The sequence below is a fragment of the Arctopsyche grandis genome, chromosome 12, assembly GCF_051622035.1.
Source record: "Arctopsyche grandis isolate Sample6627 chromosome 12, ASM5162203v2, whole genome shotgun sequence".
Taxonomy (NCBI): Eukaryota; Metazoa; Arthropoda; class Insecta; order Trichoptera; family Hydropsychidae; genus Arctopsyche; species Arctopsyche grandis.
The window spans coordinates 29,019,937-29,038,390 of NC_135366.1; the positions used below are offsets into that span (position 1 = coordinate 29,019,937).

At 38.1% G+C, this 18,454-nt stretch overlaps 2 protein-coding genes across 2 annotated transcripts in view; one reads left to right on the forward strand and one right to left on the reverse strand.

Annotated features, from left to right (window-relative positions):
- Positions 1-17,336, reverse strand: part of Sbf (SET domain binding factor) — a 30,067-nt gene extending 12,731 nt beyond the window's left edge. Inside the window, exons 1-21 of the mRNA XM_077442839.1 lie at positions 17,216-17,336; positions 15,678-15,855; positions 14,126-14,211; positions 13,900-14,055; positions 12,723-12,839; positions 12,429-12,648; positions 12,114-12,355; positions 11,501-11,946; positions 9,690-9,798; positions 9,485-9,621; positions 9,300-9,414; positions 9,036-9,220; positions 4,480-4,615; positions 4,270-4,394; positions 4,086-4,192; positions 3,298-3,463; positions 3,128-3,233; positions 2,919-3,053; positions 2,661-2,847; positions 783-925; positions 536-705 (exon numbers count right to left, since the gene is read on the reverse strand). Of these exons, the coding sequence (XP_077298965.1) occupies positions 536-705; positions 783-925; positions 2,661-2,847; positions 2,919-3,053; positions 3,128-3,233; positions 3,298-3,463; positions 4,086-4,192; positions 4,270-4,394; positions 4,480-4,615; positions 9,036-9,220; positions 9,300-9,414; positions 9,485-9,621; positions 9,690-9,798; positions 11,501-11,946; positions 12,114-12,355; positions 12,429-12,648; positions 12,723-12,839; positions 13,900-14,055; positions 14,126-14,211; positions 15,678-15,732 (3,143 nt within the window). The 5' untranslated portion in view covers positions 15,733-15,855; positions 17,216-17,336. The remainder of the gene's footprint in view (positions 1-535; positions 706-782; positions 926-2,660; positions 2,848-2,918; positions 3,054-3,127; positions 3,234-3,297; positions 3,464-4,085; positions 4,193-4,269; positions 4,395-4,479; positions 4,616-9,035; positions 9,221-9,299; positions 9,415-9,484; positions 9,622-9,689; positions 9,799-11,500; positions 11,947-12,113; positions 12,356-12,428; positions 12,649-12,722; positions 12,840-13,899; positions 14,056-14,125; positions 14,212-15,677; positions 15,856-17,215) is intronic.
- On the forward strand, positions 7,971-8,884 carry LOC143920137 (uncharacterized). The gene is made up of 4 exons (XM_077442854.1): positions 7,971-8,101; positions 8,178-8,336; positions 8,479-8,643; positions 8,717-8,884. The coding sequence occupies exons 1-4, from the start codon at positions 8,030-8,032 to the stop codon at positions 8,882-8,884; spliced, it is 564 nt and encodes a 187-aa protein (XP_077298980.1). The 5' UTR covers positions 7,971-8,029.
- Positions 17,337-18,454: the final 1,118 nt, after the last annotated feature.

Below are 18,454 nucleotides of genomic sequence, written 5' to 3' on the forward strand. Positions count from 1 at the left end.
CAGCTCTAAGTTAGTACATAAATAATAAAAATATAAATTTTCAGCTTGATACGTTCAGGGGTGTGGAAAGAATCGTGGTCACAACATTTTTGACTTTTCTAAGAGGAAGAAATCCCACTTCCGGTTTATTAAATTTAGTGATTATTTTTTAATTTCATCACATTGATACAAGAATTATACTTCAATGTTTTCGTGAAGAGCACACATGTTTAAGGGGTTGAAAAAAATAGTGGAAGAAAAATGGAACAACAGTAAACTGTCACTTCCGGTTGACGGATGCTTACCAAATCTTATACATAGTTCGGTATTATACTTAAACTTCTAGATATGAAATTTCAATTAAATAAACCAAAAGGTTTCTAAGAAAAAAATAAAAAACCTCGATTCTCTAGAGTAAGAGTACTACTTCCGGTTTAGGTAAAAATATTCAAAAAATTCAAACCGGCAATCACCGAGCTATACTGCTGGCTGTTGAAACATTTTGACACAAAATATACATATATACACAACGTAATATTGATTGAATTCAACGCACTTGAGAGTCGCATGTTTCTCTCCCTGCGGATGAAGAGGAACCAGTGGAGCCGTCGTCCTCGAGCCAATGAAGGCAAAGTTGTGTAAAACATGCGAAGGATGACGTAACCGATTCAAAGTTTTCCTGAACTGCTCCGACTGCTCGCCGTTGACTTCTTCATCGAAGGCGACCTGTACGTGTAAAATGGGCGAAATTTTAAGCCGTCGACACAACAATGCACATTGCAATAGTACAATAGTAAAAAAACCTTGATCAGTTGGAAAGTGCACGAGCGTAGCTGCAATCCGTCTTGAAGACATTGATCTAAATGAGGCATGTATTGCATTTTCACTTGCTTATCCTTCGTCAAAGCCATTATCGGGAAGGAACGAACAACAGTCTGTTCGCAAGCTAAAATAAAATTTATACACATTATAAACACCCTCACCAATTCAACATAATATACAACTCTGTTTGGAGAAAAAAAGTATATATATTTATGTACATAGACCATAGATATAGAATACCATAGATACGCCCTGACGCTCTAAGCCGATCACCCTGTTGGACCATTCACACACAAAAGAAAGTATAGTGCATGCACACTCTCTCAGTAGTTGGTTAGCTTCTAAGTAGGAAGGTCGATTGACATTTTTCGAAAATGCCAACGTGTTCAGTGAAATTGTGTTAAAATTACCCAAGAAAACATAAAAAGGCGGATGGCATCACATATCATATGTAAGAATTAATATATAATGTCTTCAATTATAGTAGTATTTTAACATTAATGAAATATCGGCGCGATTCCATGCACTGATGGAACAGCGGTGGACAACCTCTGCCACAGGTGTCACTAAATGCACGCGTATATCTTGTTGGCACTGAAGGAAATTCAGAAATCGACATTAAGTTTAAAACTACAAACAATGAACTAAATATTTAAGTGTCAGCTTTAAAATTGATCCTTGTGGAAGTTACTAATGTTTAAATATTTTAATAGTTAATGATGGTTTTATTATAGTAAAGTACATTTGTAGTTTAATATAATGTGTATAGCTAAATAATTTTTTCTTAATATGGCTTTATTAGTTTGGTTTACTGTCACGCGGAGTGTCCAATAAAATAAAGTTATAAATAAAATAAAACTTCAGTGCATGTACATATGTACATAAACAGGTTGCTGACCACTGCGTTCCTTCCTTTTTTTCACCACTTCCCCGCTAGTTAAACCCCCCGCACCCCTCAGTTAGTGGCAAGACAAGATCTCCAACGAAATTTGTATGTAATGGCATATCTAGGTTATTCTACATCTATGGTTACGAAAGAGTATGTTACGACTGATTGTGAGAAGGGGATGGAAAGGGGTAGAGATGCAACAGTTAGTCGCAGTTGGACCTGCGCTCTGCGCGGTTGGTCGCTAAACCTCCGCACGTATCGTCTTAATAAACAACATGACTGAAAACGCACGTGTTTGATCTTCACCTAAACCGCCACATCCCAACCATGGTCCTGAACGGCGTCATCTGTCAGGAATCTCTACCACATACATACATATATCCAATATGAAAAAATCGTCTTAGCAAAAGTGTCACTATTTTAAAGGAAATTTCCGCTTAATCTAAGTTTATGATTAATTTAAGTTTGAATGTAGTAACCGTAGATATATAGTGTTATTTTAAATGTCAAATTTGACTTAAAAATGGATTCATCGATGCACTATTTTGGTTACAAAACTGCTATACGATCAAGTTATAGAAGCCTCTTACAAACCAACGCGAATAAAACGCGCCATAACAGTAACTAAATACACATTTTTTACGTTGCGTTTTATTCGCATCGGTTTTTGATGATTTTATTACCATATATGAAAGGCTTGGGGCAAGATAGTGTCAACCATCATTTTGATCCGAATTTTCCTGAATATGCCATCCTATGTAAAATGATTAATTTACATAGATGGCATATTCAGGAAAATTTGGACCAAAATGATGGTTGACACCATCTTGCCCCGAGCCCTTCATATGCTTCCTACAGATTAAAAAAAAAATGAGCGGATTGTAATTAATCAATAGGAAATGCAGAAACTATCAAAATTATTTTTCATGGCTATATTGTTATCAGAAAAAAAAATAAACAAAACACCAACCGAAAGGATCACAAGGTGCACCCTTGAAAATGATACGATAATTCGTAAGGAACAAAGCGCCTTCTGCTGGTAACAAAGGTAACAATGCAGCGCCCCCGTCTTCGCGTCCATCGGCGACCAGGAAAGCTCTCAGTCCTCCGATAAGTATATATTCTCCGGCGATCAAGCAAGGATTGAGAATACGAGGCTAAAAAAACAATCAAAAAAATGAAAAAACAAACCACCAATCTTTAAAAAAAACATTAAAGGACGACTCACTTTCTGTATCGGAGGCAAACGTTTACTCTCGCGGCTGACGGCCTCCAATATTTCCATATGCATGTGAACGACCCCCGGCACCATCTGATGCAAGCTTCGTATGTGCTCCTGCGTCACCCCGCCTTCCGTGCAAACCTTAAAGCGTCAAACAAAATCATCAACACGCCGAACAAACACACATATACTTCCGTTCTAACGTGACTACACACTTTATCAACGAATCTCGACACCATCTTGATAACGTTGACGCCGGCCTCTCCAGGATCGGCCTCTTCAAAGCCGGACTCGGCATCTGCACTATCAGATTCGGCCACGCTGAAAGCACACAACAACGAACGTCACAACAAATTCAAACCGCCACAAATCAAATCGAGCATACCTGTTTGTGATGGAATTACTGGCCCGTTCGTCTTCGTGATGCCGAGGCACGTCTTGTTTGCGACCAGCCTCTAACGGCACTAACAAATACACCATCCTATTAGCATAGTGTATAGCTTGGCTGTATATCGTAGACTCCTCGCTCTTCACGAGCTCCTGTTGCTTATCTATACAATGAAATATACAATAAAAAAAGGTTGTGGCTATTTGCAGGTACTATATCTACGAATTATTGGCTATTTGCAGGTACTATATCTGCGAATTATTGACTATTTGTAGGTACTATATCTGCGACAGGCGCAAAGCCTTCTGCGCATGCGCGTGAATTTATAATCCGATTTTAATTTCTTACATTGAATGTATGCTAGACTTGTTTAATCAATCTTTCATTATACATGAGGCAAATAAATTTCGCACATTCCTATAATAGATTTATATCATTTAGCTAGTTCGCGGCTTGTACTTGTATGTAGGTATTATACGTTGTATATGATAATAATTTTCTAACAATTAATAATATTAACTAATTTGGATTATATTTTTTACTCTACTTCACTTTACGAGTTCAAACTAAATTTTAAGAGGTTTAAAAGAAAATTTGAACAGTAAACACGCTGACAGTGACAGTTCACGCGCATGCGCAGAAGGCTTTGCGCCTGTCGCAGATATAGTACCTGCAAATAGCCACAACCAAAAAAAAATACAACTGAAACTCTCGTGCAATGATTTCACTGATGACTCTCACTAAAGGAAGTTTACACTAAATTTTAAGCATATTGTTTATCAAACCTGGATCGATCGTGTGCCAAAGTCTCATCTGCTCGGCGGCTATTTCCAGAGCGTTTGGTTCTTGAGATCTCAACAGGCTGTCGGAGAGCGGGGCGTCCGGTGAATCCCTGCAACGGATCGAGCTGCTTTTAGAGTGCGAATTCATTTTTAAATTGAATATTACAGTTTGAATCAATAATAATACCTCGGACTGTTCGTGATGAGGTGGTGTTGCAGGTACGACGAGGAATAGAGAGCTTTGATTTCCCGCTGCACGTCTAGATAGAAAGCGGCCTCCCAAAACTGTTGGTTTTGCCAGACTGAATGCTCCTACGAACAGTATAATATAATAAAAACTTTTACTAAATTATTATTTGAATGAAATGTATGTGTATAAAAAAAAAGAGTTTATTGCCTGTATACACATGTATGCGAATTGTATTACGCCGGTACATAGTTTTCTGCAGAAGGCCGTAGCTAACGGAAGCAAAGCGCCGGCTACGCCCTGCTCGTCCATTGCGGAGTCGTCTTGAAGGGCACAATTCATCAACCTGAAATTTTAAAACACGTAAAGTCACACGTATTTCTTTATTTATTAACATAGCCAGCAGTTTGGCTTAATTGTAGCGTATATATTTAGCACCACTGCGATCAATGGTTCGACTCGTCAAACTGCTGGTTAGATTTGGGGGTTTTGTGACTCCAAATCGATCGTTTCCCTATCAGAGTTTGTCAATTTTTTTCTGATCATGTTAAAACGGTTCCTGAAAATTGGTAATAGATCATTTCCTGTTATCACAAAAATCTGTGTGTATAATTTGTAGAAATTATGCACAGAAATCTGAAATCTATAGATGTCCCTATAATTTCGTGTTTATTGTGTATAGAAATTGTAATAATAATTATGCACAAAATCTAAAAATAATCCATAGATGTCTCTATGATTATTATTTCTGTAATTGATTAATTATTGTATTCTATGTTTATTGAACGTACTGTATACGTTGTCTGACCGTTCTCGTATACTCGTCGCATTGGAGCGATCCGTAATGACGAGTGTACATTGATTGTAATAAAAATAAGTCATAGGATTATGATATTTCTACAAATTCCCTCGGTGTTTTTAAAATTACAAATGAACTATTCGAATCCTTCGACTTGTCAAAATGATTTAATTTTTTTTTTATACAACCATACATATTGTAACGTAGAGATTAGGTGAGTGGCGCTCGTGGACCGATGGTTTACTAGCGCAGATCACCTGATCTCTCGTTCCCGCCAAAATGGCCTCTACCTATGAATAAGCCAATGGGATCGTCTGAATCATCGACCAATAGTTGTTAAGCTCAAACATCTATAAATATGGGGCGCTCTCGAATTGGAAACCATTCCGACGAGAGCAGACGAATAAACCGCTTCTACAACACTCTTGCGTCTTTCTCTCCGATCCTGGAAACCCCCCTCTTCACGTCCACGTATCAATATTGTAACCTAGAGATTAGGTGAGTGGCACTCGTGGACCGATGGTTTATTAGTGCTGATCACCTGATCTCGCGTTCGCGCTAAAATGGCCTCGACGTATAGAGGAGTCGTGTAAAACAGCCAATAGGATCGCGCGACTCGTCGACCAATAGGATCTCGCGAATATCTGTATATGGAGAGCGCTCGATGAGTATAAATATTGGGCGCTCTAGAACTGTAGAGCATTCCGATCTGGAGATTCGATGGGTGCAGACCAATAAAACAACTTCTATAACACTGGCTGTATCTCTCTCTCCGATCCTGGAAACTCCTCTTCACGTCCACACAACAATTTCTATAACTTGTACACACATCAGAGCTTATAAGCTGTTGTAAATAACATATCATCTCTTGTATATTTATGGATTTTATATAATATTTTAAAACTCATTTGTATTATTGTCCATATACTAACGTTCATATTTCTTTTTCTTCTTGTTAATGTCTTGTCCGCATCCGGACGTTGGCGACCACCTCATCGATTATTTGAATATATCCGCACCGGTCTTCAGCGGCTCGGAACAGCTCTTCGGCGCTCATATCGGTCCACATGCGCATGTTTCGAAGCCAAGATAACTTTTTCCTGCCAATCCATTTTTTTCCTTCTATTTTCCCCATGGTTATCAAACGGAGAAATTCGTATTTTGGACCCCGTATCATGTGTCCGAGGTACTCCATCTTTCTCCGCTTGATGACAGAAACAAGTTCCCTGCCTCTCCCCATCATGCCGAGGACAGCTTCGTTTGATATCTTTTTGGTCAGCATACGCCTATAGACCCACATCTCAAAAGCTTCAATGCGGCTGATCATCTTGGTTTTCAGAGTCCACGTCTCACATCCGTGTAGTAATACTGTCCAGACGTAGCTCTTCGCGAATCTCAACCGCGTATGAAGATTGACATGCTTGTTTGTAAGCGCCGCCTTCATTTTTACAAATGCTGTTCTAGCCATCTCGATGCGGATTCTTAGATCTTCATCTGGGTCCATCTCTTCATTCAGCCAGGTACCCAGGTATTTGAATCTTTTTACTCTTTCTATCACCTCTCCATCCAAGGTTAGATTCCCGGTGTCTGTTTGCATTCTATCTACTATCATAAATATTGTCTTCTTTAGATTTATGCGCAGACCTCTTCGATTGCTTTCTTGATGTACACGGTCTAGAGATCTTTGCAGGTCTGCTAAATTTTCAGCGACTAGTGCCGTGTCATCAGCATATCTTATATTGGTGATCGTCTCGCCGCCCACCTTGATGCCCTCCACCTCTTGGAGAGCATCGTGGAAGATGGATTCGGTGTAGGTGTTAAAAAGAGTAGGTGATAGGATGCATCCTTGCCTGACGCCCCGTTCTATAGGAATCTCATCAGTGAATTGATCATCGACACGAACTACTGCAGTCTGATTCCAATAAATATTTCGTAGCAATCTGACATCTCTGTCATCCAGGCCAATATTTTTTAATGTTTCCATCAGGCGAGCGTGTTGGACACGGTCAAAGGCCTTTTCAAAGTCTATAAAGCAGATGTACACAGTTTTACGGACTTCTCTGCATCTTTGGAGTAGTGTTTTCATACAGAAAAGGGCCTCTCGGGTACCCAAGCCTTGTCTGAACCCAAACTGCTCTCTGCTAATCGCCTCTTCACACCGTGAGTAAATTCTGCCCTGTATTATCCTTAGTAGGATCTTCAATGTATGACTCATTAGGCTAATTATTCTGAAGTCGCTACACGTCCTCGCGTTACTGTTTTTTGGCAACGGGATAAATATGGATTGTAACCAATCGCTAGGTAGTTCGCCTGATAAATATATTTTATTGAAGAGTTTTGTGAGATCTTCTATGTTATCGTCGTCCAATAACTTGAGGAATTCGGCAGGAATCAGATCCGGTCCAGTAGCTTTCCGACTCTTTGCTAGTTTTATAGCATGTTCCACTTCGGATTTCAATATATATGGTCCCGTTTCTGGATCTTCAATATGCCCTCCGGTTTCTCTATTGTCTTTAAAGAGCAATTTTGTGTACTCGGTCCATTCTGATTTCTTCTCATCCATATTTAAAATGATTTTTCCATTTTTATTCCTAAGGAGTATGAAATCTTTTTTTCTGAATGATCCTGTTGCTTCTTTTAGTTTTTTATTTACATATTTACATACATCATATTTATACTTATGGAGAACATACAGGGATGTAAATTTTAGTGTATTTATATGCAGCGAATGCATAGGAAATCCTTGACACAATACGCATAGTAGAAATACAAAGGTACATCGTTAACCTTGAAAGTTATTATTGTTTAAAATAAACAATATACACTTGCATGTAAACGGCCGACGTGCATGTCAAAAATCATAATTTCCAACTTCCGGTACAATACAATTTTTCCATTTTTATTTTCAACGATCGTATCTTCAACTGTCATTTCATCCACACACTTCGATCAATCGTAACGATGTTCACGTTCATCGGCGTTTTGTGCATTCTATCGTATATTTTGTTCGATGCATCTTGTGAACCGAGTATCGTAAGCATACTACATATTATTTTTAAATGTGCAGCCGATTGTATTATATAAACTAAACGTGTACTGTACAATACAGGGTGGTCCAGCCGATTTAAATATCAAATCGATCGACCAATGTCCAGATCCGGAGCAATACAAATACGTTGTGAACATTCAACGGCACAAAGTGAACCGCACACACGAAGCCTTCGACGGAAACTCTAATTTAGAAATACCCTTAGACGAAAACACCGGAGTAAGTATATAAAAAAAAAATTTGGTATATTATGTTTGATTAAAGATTAATTCCTGTTTGATTTTTTTTGAAAATTTTTTAAAACCATACGTTGATGTCAATGAGCAAAACAATAGTATTAATTATGAACGTATGATTTGAGATATATGTCAACGTGGCGAAGAAAACCAAAGACGGCAGCTACAAGCCGAACGAGCTCGAATTCAAAGAGACCGATGCTTGCAGGTTCCTGTTGAAGTGGGTCGGTAAAGGTTTCACCGAGCTGCTGACTAGCATAGGCGAGCCGCCAAATTGTCCCGTAAAGACTGTGAGTATTCCAGATGAAATAAAATGAATATTGTTAAATTAAGTGTGTCAATTGACAACATTTGCTATTACAGGGTTCATACGTATTCAAGAATTTTCTCATCGACTACAGGGAGCTTCCGTCGACGTTGCCGTATGGCGATTTCAGAGCTGATATGTATCTGATCAGAGACGAGGAGAGAGTGATTTGCCTTCAAGTGTTTTTCATGACCAAGCCAAAAATAGGTCCGTTTGGCTCTTAATTCACACGTGTGATTAAATATCAAAATATATATTATACTGTATCATATGTATGTGTTAATAATAAATATCTGGATTAAATGTTGTTCAATTAACACGGAACTTTTGATGGTAAAAGTTGTCTTGCCATAATGGCAACAGGTTTGTTGTTACCTGACGACCAAGTCGAATTGTTGGTGTTGTAATACAGCCTTATTTCCGAGCACATGTCCTGCAAGCTCGGCACACAAAGCACGACGAGCGGCCGGCGCACGAAGAGCTCTTAAAGCGGCCGGAAAAGTTTTTCTAGCATCCGCTATCTTATTTTCGAAAATACAACTAACACAATTCCTCAAAACCTAAAAATAAAAAAAAAACATTTAAAAACATTAGAACACAAACCATTTTATATATCAAATAAAAAACACAAATAATTACTTCAAGCCGTCGAGCGGAATTTGGCAGAGCCGATGGACATAAGGGATCCATAGTCGGATTTGGAGCCATACCGGCGGGAACAATCCTCGGTTGAAACAGCCTCATCGATGACAATCTACGTACAATGAAATAATCAAAATGAGTCTTTGAAAATTAACAAATATATGATGAATCATTCAACATACTTTGCGCCGAGATTATTCTTGGAGAGTCCTTCATCGATGATGGCCTGAATCCGCACGCCGTCCAACAACGGCAGTTGCGGCTGATGAATACGAGCTGACACACCTTCGGGAGGCCGAAGAACCCTCTGTTGGTATCCCTTTACGATAAAATCCAATTATACAATGCTGATTAATCGATTCAATATAAAAGGTTTAGAAATTGTACCTGTGGATTGGGATTTTCGTTGAACATTAACTGCTTCGCCAGCTCTTGAATGTGAACCGATTCCAAATTGGGATCTTGAGCTTCCAATTTGAGCTGCTCTGGCATGTTGCTGCAATATATTATCATAAATCAATCAACGTCCAACGTCAGAAGAATATTTATTTTATTTTATTTTATTTATTTATTTATATATATTTTAGCTATCAAGCTAATTTAAAAAAAAAAATACATCTTAATTATTATACTTAACTCTAAAATTTATAATTAACTTATATGTACTGTCCCTCACAGAGGTGTCTCTTCGCACCTCGCAGGAATGCATCCATGTTTTTAGCAGACCTGACGCACTCAGGGAGGGCATTATACATGAGCACACCCCTGTGAAAAACACCCCCAGCCGTCTTATTCTTTCTTACTCTACTTACAACTAGTTTGTCCTTATTTCTAGTATAAAAACTATGTTTATCTCTATTCCTTATTATATAATCATCAAAATACTTAGGTAATAACTTATGATCTAACTTATAAACAAAAGACAATGTACTAATATTTAGACTAATTCTAATACTCATCCATCCTAATTCATCTAACATACTTCCAATACTCTTAAATCTACTCACATTCAAAATAGCTCTCATAGCTTTATTCTGTATTTTTTGCATTTTTTCTAAATCTTGGCCACTAAACAAATTAAGCACAGTGGCACAATAAACCACATGTGGCAAGACAATTGAATTAAACACTAAAATTTTACTTTTTTTACTTAAAATATTTCTTAATCTACATAATACACCAACTTTTCTAGCCATTTTTTTATTATATAGTCAGCGTGCATTTTAAAATTTAGTCCTGAATCTATGTATACACCTAAGTATTTTATATTTTCAACTTTTTCAATTAACTTATCATCAATTCTAATTTCATTCAATATATTTTTATTTTTACCATTCAACCACATCATTTTTGTTTTATTCACATTCAACTTTAATTTATTTTCACACAACCAGTCATTCACATAATTTAATTCTATATTTAAAATCTCAGACATTACATCAACATTCTTTCCAATTATATATATCAATGTATCATCTGCAAACAAATGTATTTTACACATCTTAATTACCTTAACAATATCGTTTATATATAATATAAATAATAAGGGTCCCAATTTGGACCCTTGCGGCACTCCATGAGGTGTTACAAATTCAGAGGATAACACCTTATCAATTTTTACTCTTTGCCTTCTATTATTTAAGTATGATTGAAGCCACTTTAATACTATACCATTTATTCCTAACTTATATAATTTTTGTAATAAAATATTCCTATCTACTGTCTCGAACGCTCGCTTAAAATCTAGAAAAACTGCTCCAACAACCATGCTAGATTCATCCATCGTCTCCATCCAATCAGAAACCACCAATTGGATAGCGGTTTCTGTTGAATGTTTCACTCTAAATCCAGACTGTTCCACAACCAAACAATCATTTATACTAATGAACTCTTTCAATTGAATCATAACGATTTCCTCCAGCATCTTCTCAACAATTGGTAACATATTGATGGGCCTCATTTCACTGGCTTTATGTGTGCCCGTAACCTTTGGTACCGGTACAATAGTAGACACCTTCCATGCATCCGGGACGGATCCCACTTCTAACGATTCATTTATTAATTTCAGTAACTGAGGTCCAACCATGTCCCAAGTGTTGATTAAAATATCTAGAGTCAATCCATCCATACTAGAAACTGATTTCATGCCCTTCAATACACCATTTAATCCAATAGGCGTTTAAAGGCGACATACATACCTGTAGAGTTCATCCCAAACGTCGCAAACTCTCCAAGGTGGTCCTCGTTCGGCGACGAAAGCATTGAAGAACATGCAGTCTAATAGACGTGTCGTAAACTGACAACTGCTGAGCGAGCGAGCTCCGAGAAACGCCGCACGGTGGAAAGTGATGACAGGACTCGGGTTTATCCGTATGATGGTCAAGCATGATCGATAGCCCTGAAGAAGCTGGGCGAACAGCCGCATGAAGATGGCTCGGATGTGTTTGTCGAGGGTCACGGGGTCGAGAGGTGGAGGCTGCGGAGGCGGTGGAAACGCTCTATCGGCAGCGACGAGGGCCGGCTGGAGGGTAGCTCGCAACGCAGCCAGGACCTTGGACATGAGAGCCTCTCCAGGCTTGGGTAAAGTACCACCACCGGCCACAGTCAAAGCTCCACCGTCCAAATCGGCTACAATCACATCCATCTGATCAAAGAAAATAAAAGCATTAAAACCGTGGATTAACATAAATATACTCGGAAAGGTTATAAATTTGATTGAATATTTGGAGATTGATTAATATCTGAGTGTTCGGGGGAATTCTCAACCTATGTTAAATAGGTTGAACAGTACGTATATTTGAATATAATTACCAAATCTTCGACTTCTTCCTCCAGCGACGAGTGTACTCCCATCAAAAACGGCGTCGGAGTATTCAACACTTCGGCCAACGCGGCCGGCAACAGTGGAATGTACACGTGCGCATATTTGAACGGAAACATCAAAGCCGAGAGAGCTCGGCAAGCGTCCGAGAGCCGAGAGTATGCTCTGGATTTGAACAGGACCCGCTGCTCGGTCATCACACCGCACCAGAGGGTGACCACATTTTGAATGCCTGCACAAAACAACACAAACATACAGATTCCGAGCACCGAAGGATGCGCCGAATGAATATCGCACAGACGTACCCATAAGCTGGAAGAGCAAGCACACGGAACTGTACGTGACGGGTAGCGATGAACTAGTCGGCGGTTGTAAAGCTTGACGATCACCGGCTCCGATGCTGAATCTCACTTGAGGTCCACCCGGCGCCGGCACTTGAATACACCCCAAGACGTTTCCGACTAGAGTTTCCAACGGAACGCCAATATTTTCAACGTATACGGTGTACATTATACCTAAGCAGTTCTAAACGAGGAAAAATATCAACATATAAACGGAGATTATGTTGAATTTTTAATATAGCGTATGCAATCAATTACCCGGAAAGTTTCAATATAGTCGAGCCGCGATACGAGGACGAGACATTTCGGCGCGTACATGATGCTATGATGTGCGATGGTCGAGTGCGTTCTTCCACTCTCTCCAGGGTCTTCTTCCTGTAAGATATCAATTCAATAATACATACCAAAAATATTACATTATTTTTTTTAAATATTTGATAATGGGTACGATTTAACTGTACATTGAGAAAAATACTTTGTATCTTAAAAAAAATGTTTGTGCATTAAAAATTTGCATTGTTTCGGGTGCATTAAACAATCTCGAATAAAATATTTTGGCATTATATAGTGACCATTAAAAAATATGAAACGATCATTCGAAAAAAATAGATTTTAACATTAGAATAGATACAAAAAGTGGCAACGTTGCAGTCTTCCGCTATTGACAACTTTCAACTGTCAAGTGTTTAATTTTGTTTCTCACTAGTGAAATTATAATCTCACTAGTGAAATATAATCTTAAATAAATAAAACCAACCCTAACTTAACCTAACCTAACCAAACCATAAATAAATAAAACCTAACCAAACGTTGGTTCGTATTTTGGTATTCGCGACGCTGCCGATACAGTTCATCTGTCATTTAATGCACATTTCATCCACTTTTTAGTAGCAAATATTTTTTTCAATGATCAAAACAAACTTTCTAATGCAATCTGTATCCGTCATTTACAAATGCACATTTAATTTATAAAATGGACGTTTAAATTGTTCCCTTTACAAATTAATCAAAATTTTAAGATCAACAATACTTTGTATATACATATATGTAGATAATAAAACAACTAACACAACAACTGTCAACTGTCAAAAATGTTTACTTTTGTTTCTCACTAGTGAAATGCAATCTTAAATAAATAAAACCAACCCTAACTTAACCTAACCTAACCAAACCATAAATAAATAAAACCTAACCAAACGTTGGTTCGTATTTTGGTATTCGCGACGTTGCCGATACAGTTCATCTGTAATTTTAATGCACATTTCATCCACTTTTTAAGTAGCAAATATTTTTTTCAATGATCAAAGCAAACTTTCTAATGCAATCTGTATCCTTCATTTACAAATGCACACAAATTTATTTTTAAATGCACATTTATTTTATAAAATGGACGTTTAAATTGTTCCCTTCGATAATGGTAAAAGGATGAATATACTTCGTCTGCAGGTTTTGTCGGTGTAATGTCTATAGTTTCGTTGAAGCACAGACACGCGCAATAGTGTCGGTTTGCGTCCATGTCGGTGAGAACTGCCACGAAGAACCGAGGTTCCTGCCTGGTTCTCGACAGCGACCATCCTTGCGGTTGACAAAACTGTAAGAAGAAAAAGTCATTATACGATTCACGACACAAATAATCCACATTTTAAAAAACCAAAATATACCCATTCTATGCCTTCGATGAACGGCGTATCGTCCCAATTTTTCTCGGGGAATCTTTGCAATATTATACCGGTACTTGCACCGCTCCCTGGAAATAAAATACACACATTAATCATTGCATATTGTTATCAAAAGTGGCGGTCAAATGTCAAACTTCAATAATGAACGTTTAGTGGTTAATTCTAACCAGCCGTTTATGTACATCTCTATGTACATAATTGGACTTCAATTAAAGTCACATCATAGTTCATATTTTTGTAGTATTGAACTTTGTTCGAGATCGAGACATATCAACTTCTTATACGACAGATATGAATCTACGACAAAAACGTGTAGTAACGATTTTGATAACACATATTATGTACATTTAGAAAAATGACACTGAGTGGTATATGGTATGTGTTTTATTTTATACAATTGAGACGTATCGTCTCAATTATATGAAGACGTGACGTCACATAAACGAGGTTTCAGTATGTTTCCACAAAACCACTAATTTTGACTGGTATATATTCATTTTAAGCAAACTGAATAGATGGCATTCAACTCTCAGTAGTATATTCAACCAATTTTGAACCATAAAACAGTTGAAATAGGCGCATATAAGGCTCAAAATCCCGTGCAAAGTTCAGAAATTCTATGGAAGACAGCCGTGCTACACACTTGTCGCCCAAAGCTTCCATAGAAGACGGCCGCGGGCAAACGGTTAATGTTTCAATGCTTGGTTTTTGTTATGAACGTATTTCTTAATACTTTGCGTTGAACGTTTTGTCGCGTGAACGTTTTTTTGTGCAATATTTTATCTATGAATGTCAGTCTTGAACCTTCTATCGGGAACATTACGTTTTTCCTATGAACATTTGTTCACAGAAACTTGTTTTATTCATAAAATCAGCAAAATATCTGCTTGTATACGTTTTTAAAATTGATTGACGAGTTAAACTGTATACTTAAACATATGTAGATGAATAGTTGGAAGCAATATTTTTTGTACAAACTTTTTTTATTAGAAACCTTTGCCATGGAAATCGGATGACATTATTAGATCATTCAAAAGGAATGAAACCGTCTTAATAAATGTGTAAAAGATTATGGCATGTCTTTGTATACAGTAATTTAATTTGTTTATGTATTGTATGCTACATATATAAGAATGTCGCTTCTCACACTCGTACTGTTTATAATATCAGATAATAATAACATTTACGATGGCATTGAAGAGAGTACGGGGGCCCAATAAAAAGAAATTGAAATATAATTTTCATAATTCAATTACTCGAAACGGAGGAGGAGTGTGTGATCTTTATTGACTTCATTGAATTAGCTCGTACGAGTTGAACGGCATTCGTATTGGCATTATTGCCATTGTTAATAAGTGTAAATTAGTCCTAGCACGTTCGAAAAACTAGTCTAATTAAACTAGCCTTTTTCACTTTGGGTGAATCAAAGACGTTCTATGAAAATCAGTCAATGTATTAAATGTATATGTAGAGTTTCATAGTTTCAGTCGACGTTGATCACTCGTAGAAAGGTTTACGTCGAACCGATACTTACGTTCTTTTTCTCGGTCGTAGCCGACGATGACAAAATAGTCAGCGAGCCTCGACATCTCGAACCGTTTGGATTTTGCGATTTCAGCCACCGCTCAGTTTCACCGATGCGTTGTTATGCTTCCATTCACACATCATTACAATTATCACAGAACTGTCGGCGACATCGTCGACGATCTTCACTGCAATGAAAAAGACGGACGATAAAATACAAACACTCAAATAGTCGGGAGACACACAATACTGATAACGTATTTTGTATTATTACTATCAGTTTTGATGATAATATAATGTTTGAACGCTAGACCGCAGCAATTTTCAACATTTCCGTTAATAATTGATTTTGCGTGTACCGCAATTCAAAAGACGATAAGGAAAAACTATTAAATTCGAAAATAATAAATTGTTTTTGAGAATTTAAACACTTCTCAATTGATAAGAATCAATCGGACGTAGTTTTGTATGAAAAATTCAACCCCGTTTGATTAATTCGACTGTGGGAATTTTATTTATATTTTTTGTGCAATGCATAAGTTGGCTTTTTAATTTGTATTAAATATTTTCAATTCCCTGAATTGAAACATTAGTATTTTAAGACTCTAAAAAAACATTTTCAACCTTTTTTTTATGATAAAATACATACACATGAATACTGTTCTGTTTTGGCGTTTGTTTATGAAATTTTATTTCGATAAATATGCCGTTATCTAAACAATTCACCAACTATTGAAACAGTATAATGAGTGTCAAATCAGCGTTTAAATTTAATTACATTTAGTCACTGATTTTTAATTTTTAAATTGTACAATTTTTTAACTAATTCCTAGATGTATATAAAAGTAACGCAATGTATAAAAAATGATGACAGTGAATTTTAGTATATATATATATATATATAATAAAAAGTCACATTTTTTTTGTGCAATTTGAAATATGAATATGCACATACATACGTATGTGTTTTTTATATATAATGTGTCAAATACTTGGTTGATAACGAATATGAAAAAAAATTGTTTAAATATTTCGTATGATTTTTCCGTCGTCCTATGGTTGTATATGTATATTCGATCATGATTTTTTGCGAATGACATCATAACTAAATTGAACGGTGAGCGAGTTAATCTAAACAGCATTAGCATTAGCATTAGCATTTGCAAGAAACGAAAGTGGTGAAGACAAGTACAAGGCGAAGGTGGCAAAGGTGGCAAAGGTAGCAAGTACACTGGAGTCAAAGTGACAGAGTGTTCTGTCAAAGTGACATCGAATTGGAAGCGAGGTTGAGGTTGAGGTTGAGGACGAGGGCGATTCGTGTTGGACTCGTGGAAAGGAGTCGTGACATGATCTGAGGCTTTGAACGGTGGACTCTTCGTTTGAGCACGACGAGGGGATAAGGGGGCGTGGCAGGGGCGAGGGGCGAGGGGTGGAGGTGGAGGTGGACATTCGACAGGACGATCGTGGTCGGGAAGGATTGGAGGGTGAAGAGTCGGAGACGAAGACGAAGACGAAGACGAAGATAACCAGCGAGCAGTGAAGACGAACCGACAGAGCGACGAGCTGGAGCTGAAGCCGGAGGCCGATGGACGACCTCACCGCCACCACCGCCACCACCGCTACACCTCTACTAGCGAACTGGTGCCGGTGACAACCGCCCAACTTTTACACCTAATCACACCAATCACGTCCATACTTATCCCCTTTTATATGTATTGTTTTTCATTTTAAACTAGTCACTGTTGTACGAATGCAGTACAGCCAGTGGCGGATACGGGTCTACCTTACGGGCCCGAAAACGTAAATATCGGAAGGCAAAGATCGAAAATCGAAAGATCAAAAAAAAGGGTGCATGGTAAACGGTACTATGTATATATAATATATATCAGTGGCATGCGGTGAAATTATCTCTCTTTTTGTCATACAGCCTTGTTTAATGTGCGCGCGCAGAATACGGGAGGAAAAGCCTGTTCCTCTTGTTCCTGATGTATCCTGCTCGCGCAAATTAAGTGAGTATGTACGACGGGAGGAGAGACCCTTTTTATTTTCGTAAATCTTTCGACTTACGATTGTAGGAATCTCGTCATCGCCATCTAGTGCGACGGAGAATACATTTCTCACGCTCAACCATTGACGTCATCTCAAGTCGAAGAACACCTGCATCCATTAAGCTAAATCGAGTGGAACGACGCCAAACATTCGAGCATATTCCACCCCAACAAACCAAGCAGAACGACATCAAGTGGAAGAACACCTGCATCCATTAAACTAAATCGAGTGGAACGACGCCAAATATTCGAGCATATTCCACCCCAACAAACCAAGCAGAACGACACGAAGAACACCTGCAGCCATTAAACTAAATCGAGTGGAACGACACCAAACATTCGAGAAACGTCCACCCTAAACAACAAACCACATTCCTCGCATAACTCGCACACATAAACACCACCTGCGACAAGTCACGTGGATCCCCAAAAACAACATAAAAGGAGGTCCACCCTAAACAACTTCAGTCGACCCACAGCAGCAAGAGTCGACACACAGCAGCGAACCAGTCGACATCCAGCATCTGAACAGCTACCACTACACTACCCTACAATGGAAGAACGCTTGCAAAACAGCTGAATGCCGAGCCAGCAACACACTGCCATATCCAGAGACATCTGAACATAGCCGGATCCAGAGCAACGACACATTGCAGATCCAGCGGCCATCACGACACCAAGTCAACAGCCAATAGCCGCATTCGAGAAACTTCCTCAAATATTGTAATACACTTGTACA